Below are 12,489 nucleotides of genomic sequence, written 5' to 3'. Positions count from 1 at the left end.
TAACGTGATAGTTTTGGAGGTGTTGACACATGTAAGTACCAATCATTTGCTAGGTAATACCCAACTAAATGATGCCCAACTAAAAAGAAATTTGGAAACCAAGCTAAACACCTGGTCTTGTCTTGATACAAAAGCTGCTTGGTGTGGACTGGCATTAACAACAACAACAACAAATTGTATTCATGTAGTGCCTTAAATATAATAAAATGTCAAAGCGCTTCATAGGAGCATTGTGAAGCAAAACTTGACATGAGCCAAATAAGATGATTTTCGGGCAGATGGCCAAAGGTTTTGTCAAGGAGTATCTCAAAGGAGGAAAGCGACATCGGCCAGAGTTTTATGTTGAATCAGTGGGCGTGTGCCCAACCCAAAATTGCATGAAATAGTGCGAGAAGGTGTCGGGTGTGCATCCTGATGTCTTCGTGCTCGTGCGCAACATTACGGTTGGCGGCTGCGGACAGGAGTCGGAAGTGTGCCCGCTGACAATTAAATAGAAAAGTAATCCCTTTAACAACCCAATTGAACTGAATTTTACATTGCCCATGTGATTTGGCACTTGTCGCATGGGCAACACAGGTGGACGACCAATCCGTTTTTTTCTCATTTCTCATCCAAGAGCAGGATAAAAGAGGACCAGAGCATTGGCTGTGTGAGTTGTTAGGATTTCAGGTGAGAATTTGCTGCTGCTTTATTGCTGAGCGTTCATACCTTTTCCTGTGGTTTCTGAAGTATTTGCTTTTGTTAGCATTGTTTTGAAAATATTTTTGTTTTGTCAACTCTCTTGGAGGATTTCTGACGAATGCACCCTTCAGTGCACGAGACAATGCCATGTACATTTCAGCAGATGGGGATTGTTTACTCTGCTGGTGGGACTACTTCTAAAGAGATAAAGAGGGGCAGAAGGGAGAGGAAGTCAGTTGTCTGCACGAAGCATCCCAGGGAGAGACTTGTGGTAGAAGAGGCACAGGGGTGTAGGGGCAGCAGAGAGACCAAGGCAGAAGGCACTGCGGAAGAAGCTACTATCCTGCTGCCAGCGTCTACAGGAGACGATCCACCTACTTCAACATGTCTAAGGTGCAGTGCCGCAGGAGTCTCCACCTCTCTTGGGACCCCTTGACAACCGTATACCAGATGATTGGGCAGGAGATCGCCTCCAACAGTGTGGTTGGGCACCCAATGCCATTGACTCCAGTGGGTGATCTGTGTGGAGTGTCCCAATCAGCTGTCCACAGTTGCATCAAGCTGGTTACTGACACTTTCTTCACACAGGTCATGACATTGTTATGACCGATGCAGTTGCTACAGCTGAGTTATTTAAAAATCCCAGATGGAAACATTAAGCAATTGTCATAACCTATAATTTTAAGTGTTATGGTTGAGATGCGACTCTAAATTCAGGAATCAGACCACCAGTTCTTGAGGCTCTACATTAAACTAAATGAAACACTCCAGTTCAGTGTCCAGGTATTTTTTTTAAATGTCCCATTTTCCTTTAGCTCAAATCTTGATAACACATCCGCGAACAGATTTTCTCTTCCAGCAATATGTATAATACGTAGATTAAATGATTGTGATAATAGACTCCATCTGAAAAGCCTTGCACTTTTGACATGAAATTTGTCCAAAAACTTCAAAGGATTATGATCTGCATAAACAATTGTTTCTGATGAATTGTTTGCAACATAAATTTCAAAATGCTTCAATGCTGACACCGAACTCAAAATCTCTTTTTCAATCGTTGAATATCTTCTCTTTTTTACATTCAGCTTCCATGAAAAATACCCTATTGGTTTTTCAATTCCAGTGTCATCTTCTTGTAACAGTGCAGCCCCAATGCCTATATCGCTTGCGTCAATAGCCAACTTGAATTGCTTCACATAATTAGGTACTGCCAACACTGGTTGTCATAGTTAATACAGTTTTCAGACTATCGAATGACTTCTGACACTCTAGTGTCCATTGAAATGTCTTGTTCTTTCTTAATAGTTCAGTCAGTGGAGCAACCACTTGGCTAAAATTTGGCACAAATTTCCAGTAAAACCCACTCATGCCCAGAAATCCCAAAGCTTCTCGTCTTTTTGTAGACACTGAGAAATCCACGATAGCCTTGATTTTCTCATCTCTCGGAGCCACCTTACCATACCCAGTGGTATAGCATAGATATTTAACATGCGCTTTTGCACATTCACTTTTAGGCAAGTTCATCACCAACTTAGTTTCTTGTAGCCGAATGCATAATTCTTCCAGATGCTGCAAATGCTCCTCCCATGTCTGACCGAAAACAAATAGATCATCAATATAAACTACACAATTGCTTAGACCTGCAATTACTTTGTTTGTCAGTCTTTGAAATGTTGCAGGTGCATTCTTCATACCAAATGGCATGACTTTAAACTGATATAGTCCACTTGGCGAAACAAAAGCTGATATCTCCTTTGCTCTCTCTGACAACAGTAGCTGCCAATATCCTTTTAGCAAGTCAATCTTTGTGATAAGTTTCGATTGTCCCACTTTCTCAATGCAATTCTCCAACCGTATTATGGGCTATGAATCCGCTTTTGCCACCACATTCACCATTTGACAGTCCACACAGTCTTTGTGTTCTATCTGGTTTTTATACCAGTACATTAGGCAAACTCCAGTTACTGAAACTAGACTCAATTATATCATTTTGAACCATGAAATCAATTTATTTTTGTACTTTTGATAACTTTGCCGGATTTGACCTATAAGGTTGTTGCCTCACTGAAGATGATGTTTCTATACATACATCATGTAAAGCTAAATGTGTTTTGCCCAACTTATTTCCACAAATAGGTGACTGCAATAGTTTTTCCAAATCACTTTGACACTTGCTTGAAAGGTAACTCAATATTTCATTTAAATTTTCAAACACCCCCTCATTATCCAATTTGATTAGAGGAAAATCAGTTTCAGAGTCCTGCACTTCAACCTCTTTCTCATCATCCACCATCACTAATACCTCTTTTTGTTCCTCTTCCCTGTCAAAGTACTTTTTTAAGCATATTTACATGACACGCTCTCTGCTTCTTTCTTCTGCCTGGAGTATTTATTGAATAATTTATTTCACTCAATTTCTTTTCGATCCTGTAAGGCCCACTAAATTTTGAATTTAATGAATCACTTAGAACTGGTAACAAAACTAGTACTTTCTCTCCAGAAACAAAACTGTGAATTTTAGCTGCCTTATCTGCTTTCACTTTCATCACTTGTTGTGATACCTTGGAATGTTCCCTAGCCAGCTCACATGCTCTGTTCAATCTTTCCCTGAAATTTAATATGTAATCCAGGAGAGTAGTTTCCACTATCTCTCTTACATATCAAAACTAGTACACATCCAGCAACCAGACCAGCTGGCTTTAATCCAATTAAGACACACCCACAGACTAAACCTCTGTTTTAAAAGAAAAATACTTTCCAATAATGTTATATACATAATAGCTTCATGACAACATACATTCATTACTGGACTGATGAAGCCAGCAATTGTTAGGTTCCCCCGCTTCCAGGGTGCCATGGACTGCATTCGTGGCCATCAGGGCACCAACAGGTCAGCTAGGTGCCTTCGTAAACAAAAAGGGCTTCCACTCCATGAACATTCAGATAGTATGTGACCACAAGACACGGATTCTGCAAGCCTGGGCAAGGTACCCTGGCTCCCAAGATGCATATATCTTACAACGCTCCCAGGTGCCTAGGCTGTTCATGGCTCCAGCTCGGCTGGATGGTTGGCTGCTGGGTGACACCCTTGAAACGGTGGATCATGGCGTCACTCTGGAACATGAGGACAGAGGCGGAAGAGAGGCACAATTGGAGTTATGCCTCCACAAGGGTGGAGGTTGACAGGACCATTGGGCTGCTGAAGACAAGGTTCCGCTGCCTGGACCAAACTGGGAGTGCACTGCAATATCCTCCAGAGCGCGTGTCGCTTATCGTTGTTGTGCAGAGTGCAGCATACGTTCTGGCACTGGCAAGGGGGGACCCACTGGAGAATGAGGATAGCGAGGCAGCTCAGAGGGTGTCTCTACTGATGAATCAGATGTGTAGCCTGGGGAGGGACAGGGCAAGGACATCAAGGCGGACTTGAGGAACTACAGGGATGCAGGGAGGCCTTGATTCAACACACCTTCAGGTCGGCTGCCAAGGCATGGCCTCAGTCTCATGGCAAGGGCGCCACCACCTTACCATACATTTCTGAGGAGGCAATCGCATGACCCCAATGTTGCTTCACAACCCCTGTAATAAAGCTTGTTCCCCCTGTCATCTATCATAAGGCACTGATAAGCCCTCCATCTGTGGAAAACATGAAGGACAGTCAGGGCATTGAAAACTAATCTAGATTTATATCTTTTACAAAGTCAAAAAAAAAGGGACAACATAATTTTGTTGCTACTGTTACACAAAAACAATGCATAACACTGATGAAATAAATGTCACCTATGAAAAGCCCATCCTGTGCTCATGGTGCCTTAAGCTTACACTTGTGAGTGCTGTGTCTTGGTGCCCAACCCCCTTGCTGGCAGTGGAGGCAGATTGCTGACTCTGCAGTTGTGTCAGCCCTGATGACCTTGGCAGTCGGCCTCTGGCTAGCAGGGCCTGAGCAGGCTCCACCTGGGAGGGTGCGACTAGCGATATGGCTGGGCACTCCTCAGTAGTCTCAGTGTCATCAGATGCCATCGTCACTGGCAGAGGGGTGGAAGAGCTGCTGTCCTCATCTGGAGCGCAATAAGAGGAGCCAAAAGAGATGGCAGACAGCTCATCTGGCAGCGTCAGGTACGTCTGGACCTCCCTGCTCACCATTGATGGACAAGCACCTAGCAGAGAGACTAAATGCCTCATCCATCTCTTACACTGACAGTGACCTGTCGGTATGTGGACTTGCCCCTGATTCTGTTCCTGAAGTTGCCTTTCCATGAGATTCATCATTCTCAATGGAGGAGGCTGTGCGCTTGGTGCTCAGGGTCAACGCAGTGCTCAAGTTCCTCAAGACTCTTCCAACAGAGACCATGGCATACAGACCCTCAGGGATCTCTTCCAGAACTTCCTGCGCATCCTGCTGGACACCCAGCACCTGCCGCCTGATTGACAACTCCAGAGGCTCATCATCTGTCTTGGACTCAGCATGGTCCTGGTCTCCAGCAGTCCTCCGACAGCTGGCACCCTGAGTAGTCTCTGCCTCCACCAGTTCCTCAAGTGAGTGTGCTATGCCCTCCCCACAGTGCATTACCCTCTCAGCCAATGAACGAATGCCTACTGACGTGCTTGTTTCTGTGCTGGGGCCTGGTAGCAAGAGAGGGAGTGATGCTGATAGATCTGTCTGCGGCTCCTCCTCAAGTGTCAAGGGAGTGTCCTTGGGGTCCCAGTAGCCTCTGGAGGTGGCTCATCTGAGGGAGGAAGACAAAGTGCTAGAATTATTAATCGTCACAAAGCCAGTGTGCATGCTAGATGGGTGGGTGAAACTATGGACAACTGAATCATGGTGGCATCATGATGGCTGGATCACTGGAGACTCTTGCTTAGAAGTCCTTATTTGCGATGAGAGGACCCATATTGTTTACACTCTCCCCCAGTCGTGCATCTGCCCTTCCTCCGACACCCCCTTGCTGGCACTCTAGCTCAAGGGCATCCATCTCAGATTTGGGCAGTATGAACAGGTTGGCCACCCTATCATTTGTTTGTCTGCGCTCCACAGCATTGTGGCTGCTCTTTTGTTCCAAACAAAGCGCATTCATTAGTCCACCCTCTGCCTTCAGCACCATACCAGCCTTGCCCCACCCCCCACCCTGGAAGACCAGTTTGAGGAGCTGGTCAAATTTACACATTCCATCCTTCTATGTACCCAAGTCTTGCAGCCACATCTCCCAGCCTTGGCCGGCACAGGTATATGTGCCATTTGTCACTCTGATTCTTACATCCCTGAGCACCACCAAGGACAGCCACCCTTCACAACATCTCCACACAGTACCATGCCAACTCGGTACTCGCCCTTATTGACCGCAGAAGATCATTAATCTCTTTGCGGCACTGGATCCAGGCTACATCACACCCACCTCTGACCAGGACTCCTTTGTCTGGTGAGGTGGCCTCCTCTTGCCAATCCACAGCTTCAGAATGTCCTGCCTGGCATTCACTATCTCCATTAGAGTGTGCAGGCATTTGTCTGAGAAGTGGGGGGAAGAGTGTCCGCCTATGTTGCCTTCACGCCTTACATGCCCAGCAGGTGCTGAGGCGATAACTCCTGCAAATATCAAAAGTCTCTCCAAGACAGCTCCCTAAGGCTCCTCAAAACCCCCTGGCAGCCTTCAGGGAGCTGCTTCTACTGTTTTGAAATGCTCTGCTGGGTCCCCATTGGACCCAGCACCTGCTGCCAGCGCACTGCCAATGCCCAGGCGTGTTTCGCACTGGCCGTCCCTTAACTGACTAGCCAGTATGAAATCACGTTTGGGGCCTGATTGTGGGCTGGAAGCGGGGATCACAGCCACTTCCAGGCCTGCTGCTCAAGCATGCCCGACGAGTGCAAAATTCAGGTCATAAAGAAGTGGAGAGTTTTAGAGAGAATTCCAGAAATTAGAGTGTAGGTAGCTGAAGGTATGACCACCAGTGGCAGAACAGTTAAAATCAGGGATGCTCAAGAGGCCAAAATTAGATGAGTGTAGATATCCTGGACATTGTGGGGCTGGAGGAGATTATCGATAGAGCGGGCCAAGGCCATGGACAGATTTGAAAGCAAGGATGAAATTTTGAAATTGAGGCATTGCTTGACTAGGAGCCGAAGTAGATCAGTAAGGACAGGGGCAATGTGTGATGAACTTGGTGCAATAAAGAATTAGGGCAGCATAGTTTTGGACTATCTTCAAGTTTACGGAGGGTAGAATGTGGGAGGCTAGCCAGGAATAGTTAAGCCTAAAGGTAACAAAAGCATGGATGAGGGTTTTGGCAGGAGACGAGCTGAGGTGAGACAGATTCAGGCTGACAGTACTCCTTGATGTTAGCTACCACTTCAACATATCCTGTAACTTGCCATTGGTACAGATTGGAACAGACTAGTTGAATCTCTTCTGGCTGTCCTTGGTTTCTCAACCCACATTAGCAAGTGACCATGATGCTGGTAAGTTAAAAGAAAGTAAAAGGTCCACTGCTAGCATTAATTGATGCTGAGCTGAAATAATTGTGTGAGATCTTGTTACCGTTATGCCATTTGTAACAGATTCCCTGAAATACTATGAGAAGCCAGTGGGGTTGGACAGATTACAAGTAGGCATAATTTAGATGGCGATACTCAAATGTGATTAGAATTGATATATTTTAATTAAAACAAAAAGCTAGTCATAAAATTCCTTGTTTTCTTATTCATTATTGTTGATTCCAACAGTAAATCTATTGGCAATATATTATAACTTTTAAATTAAAAATAAACTTAATAAAATGCAGAGATAGTGAAAATAGGTTTATGGAAGTCCTACAAAGGCCATATATGAAGTTGATGATAACACACATTGATGACATGCACACGCACACATACAGATTAGCTCATTGAAGTAACTATGTTTGCACTCCCCTGCTCGCTGTCAAATGCTACTGTGCAGGCATTCAAGGAACCATCTGACAGGATTCACCATCTCCTTTTCTTGCAGGGCCTCTTGGAGTTTACATGCAGGCCACTGCCTGATAGACTTATGGTCAAAACAGTTGAACCATACTGTACCACCATCCCTCGTGGAAAAGATTATGTAGGCCCTAAGTTCTGAAATATTCTCCCTACACCTATCCATCTCTCTAATTCACCTTTCTTCTTTAAGGTGTACCTTAAAGGCTAGCTCTTTGACCAACCTTTTGGTCTTCTAATCTAATATCTCGTCATATGTCTCAGTGTCAAATTTTGTTTTTCAGGGCTCCTGTGAAGCGCCTTAGGACATTTTATTACATTAAAGATGCTGTTAATAGTATATTAATTATATTGTTAGGATAGACAGGTGAAGAGCATTATTTTGCTTAATTAAGTACTTGGAGCACATATAAATATGGGACACTGGGTGTTACAGGAGAGCAGTGAGAGTGAACAATGTCAATAAATTCCCTCAGTATAGCAAAGCTCTGTGTCCTGGTTTTGACTTCACCAACTGGCTTGGATTCTATTAACTGATGCTATATAAATATATGTTGTTGTAGTGAATTTTCCATGAATTTTATTTTCTGCTGAAAATCTGAATTTTACTCTTTATGATGAATAAAAATTAAAATAATCACTGCTGGGTGAATTCCCAACCGTTCTGTGCTGCAATGGCTTTCTCTTGGCTGCTGCGAGAACCTGCAAAACCAATAGAAGGCAATTCTATCTGTGCCACATATTTGACATCTAAATAAAAATTAAAAGGCAATTTTATTTTCAATATGAGTGGAAAAGTAACAAACATATTTTAGCATGCTGAACTGTAATGCTATCCTTTGGAAGGTGGAACTCCAGTCTGTAACTACGGCTGTAATGACCCTGAGTCGAGGTCAAGCAATTTTACAGTTTGTGCCATTCAACAACAAATAAAAATAGTGAGACCCCATTGACACTTGGGTTAAAAAAATCAGCAACCTGTTGCTCATGGGAAAATTTGGGAAAAATATGGAAGTTGAGGCTCTGTATCATTTCAGTATTTTAAGCTGAACAGCTGCTGTAATATTGGTTTCAACATTGCTGTCTTAGGAAGAGTAATATCAGCCTGTTAGACGAGGAAAACTAGTTGTCTTTGGGTGCTGTATGGTTCTAATTTGTTTCAGGATTTTCTTGCTTCATTTGTTAGCTGGTTTACTGTTGTGTACCTCTCCCTGAACAAACATGCAGAATTTTTGAATTTAGCTGGAAAGTTTTGCCTATTTTTAACTTGCGATCTGTGTTTCACTACTGATTTTTCATGCGAAGCCTTGAGTTGATGTTCTTATATGAGTTTGTAAAATCCAATGTAAAACAAAAATATCTGATTCAAACAAAACTCCTCATTGCCAAAGGTTTTCTCAACAGCTGTCAATCTGTCTTTTCTGCACTTTAAATTTGCTAGATGTCTCTGCACAATCTCAAAAGATTGGCTGTAATCTGAATATTTTGAAATCAGGCTGACAGAAAATTAAATGTAGCTGCAGTGTTAATTCTTTATTATAAGGTAAAAATGATAGTAGTTAACTGTAAGTTATAAATTAAACTTCAATCAAAGGTTTTGGATGTGAATTGATGTGCTAGATAGGATTCAACAAAAAGTAACCGAGTTGATTTTAAAGAAATGCTCTTTGAGATTCACTTGCTTTAGCTGAAGAAAAGGAAATTAAGTCATGAGCAAAATATTTTAAAAACTGAAAGATGTAGATCATGGCACAAAGATCAAGGCAGTGAGGAAAGCCATTCATCCCATCTAGCTCATATTTTCATTGAAATTCAATGGTACCCCATCACAGCATCTAACTTCGTCATGAATGATTCTGCAGTGCTTCCTGAAGTGCCTAAAGGCATTACGAGACTGTCTCTTGCATCCAACGTCATCCACATCAGACAATCCAGGCAGCTTGATTCTGATTGGTGAAGGCATTTCCCAAAGACTGGCGGATTGTATCAAATAGCATTTCCCTTCTGCTATTCGCCATGGGTAAGGTAGAGACCGTTTCCAACCAGCCCATGCCTACAAAACTCAAAACACAGTGTCCAACATTAAATGTGATTCTGCGATTGGACACTATTTGCTAAATAGTCCTCAGCATGCTAAGAATTACGCTGACAACCAACTTAAGATTGTCAGTCAGGCTCACAGTGTGGTCCATTTGCATGTACTAGGAGCTCAATATATTAATACACAAGGCCCTATTCTTTGCAGACTGAAAGATTATGTTCACACATTGCACGTGTTTCAGCCAAACAAAATAAATGACAGCCATTCGCTGACTCATTCCTCAGGGCAATGCTATATTGTTGGAAGTACTATCTTTTGGGTGAGACCTTAAAACTGAAGTCATGTTGTTTGTTCAGGTACACCTTAAAGGTCCCATGGCGTTTTTCCGATGAAGGGCAGGATGTTCATCTAATGTTATGACCATCAGTCTCCTTCAGTCTAAAAACAGGTTAACTGGTCATTCATCACTAAGCTTCTTCTGCAATATGCTGGCGCAGAATGGCTGTTACATTTGCTTACACAGCAATAAAAATAAAGTGCTTTGGAATGAGTTTATATGCATAAATACATGAAACTAGTACTTTGATGTGATTATGGAGAAAGTTTTCAACATTCACTAATTCCCAGCATTATATTTTGCCAGTTATTTGACTTGTATTTAGAGGTTCCTAATGATTATACTTCATCTAAGATTGGGCTGGTAGCACTCATGTTTTTGTGTTTTTTAACAGAGCTATAACTCTCGACAATCGTCTGGTGGTGCTTTCAGCGGCTGCAGCAGATGCAGGAAATTACTATGTACAAGCAGTCAATGAAAAGAATGGGGAAAACAAGACTAGCCCATTTATCTACCTGAAAATCACAAGTAAGTGTGAAACCTAAGTGAATTATACTTGTATTCAGGAGGAATGGGGGTTTCCTAAGGAAAAGTAGAGTATATAACCTTCATAATGTGAGACTTACAACATTCTGAATTTATATTTTTCACACATTATAGGTAGGAGCACCTTGTTAAGTCAATACAAACTATAGAAATTGACTGAAGTGCATTACATCTAATAGATTTAACACAGAACTTCCTAACCTTTGAATTAATACAAAGTAGAACTGTAATAAATTCCAGTTATGATTAGGTTCAAAGCTTTCATACCTCTAGCTTCAGTCATCACAATACCATGAACACTGTTTATCCAGCCATAATTTCCTCTTTACTAAAAGCTATTTAGGTCCCTCTGTTAACCAAAGTAGCTGGTTGGCAGTTTGAAGCTTTACTATTCTGTATGTGACTTGAGCTATGAAACTCGACTAGACCGGTTTACTGCTAAACTAAGGTAAAGAAACAATTTGTCCATGCTCATTTAATTTGAAACTTGGAAAATGCAAAGAACATTTATCCCGACTCTCTGCTTTCCATTGGTTAGCCAATCCTCTGTCCAAGTTAATAAAATACCCCTAACTCAGTGTGATCTTATCTTGTGTATTAATCTTTTGTGCGGCACCTTATCAAAGGCCTTCTGGAAGTCCAGATATACTACATCTGCAAGATCCCCATTATCTACTTTGCTTGTCACATCTTCAAAGAACTCCAGCAAATTAGTCAAACATGATTTACTCTTCATAAAACCATGCTGACTCTGATGGATTGCATTTTGACTTTCCAAATGACCCATTACTACTTCCTAAATAATGGATTCCAACAATTTCCCAACCACAGGTGTTAAACTAACTAGAGTATAGTGTCCTAATTTCTGCCTCCCCGCTTCTTTGAATAAGACCGTTATATTAGCATTTTTCCAATCCACTGGCACCTTTCCAGAATCCAGGGAATTTTGGAATATTATAGCCAATGCATTCACTATCTCCGCTGCCACTTCCTTTAAGACCCTGGGATGTAGGCCATCAGATCCTGGGGACTTGTCACCCTTTAATCCCAATAGTTTGCTCAGTACTTTTTCTCTAGTGATGGTGATTGTTCTAAGTTCCTCCTTCTCTATATCCTCTGCACTACCTGTTACTATGGGGGTGGTACTTGTGTCCTCCGCTGTGAAAACTGAGGCAAAATATTGATTAAGAGTCGCTACTATCTCTGCATTTCCCACTATTAACTCCCTAGTCTTGTCCTCCAAGGGACCAACATTCACTTTAACTACTCTCTTTCCTTTTATATACTTGAAGCTTTTGCTATCAGTTTTTGCTATCAGTTTTTACATTTTACGCTAGTTTTCTTTCATTATTTACCTTTGCTCTTTTTTTTTAGAAACCTTTTTTTGATCTTTAAAAGTTTCCCAATCTTCCAGCCTGCCACTGTCCTTTGCAATTTGGTATGCCTTAGTTTTTGCCTTTAAGTTATCTTTAACTTCCTTGCTTAGCCATGGATGCTTTTTCCCTTCTTACCATCTTTCTTCCTCATTGGGATGTATTTTACTTGGGAGGAATTGAATATTTCCTTAAATATCTGTTCATCAACTGTCCTACCTTGTAGTCTTCCTACCCAGTCCATGAGGGCCAAATCTGCCCTCATACCTATGTAGTAACCTTTGTTTAACTCCAAAACACTAGTGTGGGACTCAGGTTTCTCGCTCTCAAACTGAACTTGAAATTCTAGCATGCTATGATCACTCTTCCCTAGAGGATCCTTTACTATGAGATCATTAATTAATCCCATCTCATTACACAAAACCAAATCCAGAATAGCCTGCTCCCTGGTTGGTTCCACAACATATTGCTCCAAGAAACAATCTCTAATACACTCTATGAACTCTCCCTCAAGGCTACCCTTGCCAATTTGATTAGTCTAGTCTATATGCATATTAAAATCACC

At 42.1% G+C, this 12,489-nt stretch overlaps 1 protein-coding gene across 1 annotated transcript in view; it reads left to right on the top strand.

The window, feature by feature from the left end:
- sdk1a (sidekick cell adhesion molecule 1a) overlaps positions 1-12,489 on the top strand; it is a 954,785-nt gene that overhangs the window by 462,570 nt on the left and 479,726 nt on the right. Inside the window, exon 5 of the mRNA XM_041207300.1 lies at positions 10,400-10,533. Coding sequence (XP_041063234.1) covers positions 10,400-10,533 — 134 coding nt within the window. The remainder of the gene's footprint in view (positions 1-10,399; positions 10,534-12,489) is intronic.

Source organism: Carcharodon carcharias, chromosome 15, assembly GCF_017639515.1.
Source record: "Carcharodon carcharias isolate sCarCar2 chromosome 15, sCarCar2.pri, whole genome shotgun sequence".
NCBI lineage: Eukaryota > Metazoa > Chordata > Chondrichthyes > Lamniformes > Lamnidae > Carcharodon > Carcharodon carcharias.
The sequence above is the reverse complement of the archived record's forward strand: the minus strand, read 5'-3'. Positions and strand labels throughout refer to the sequence as shown.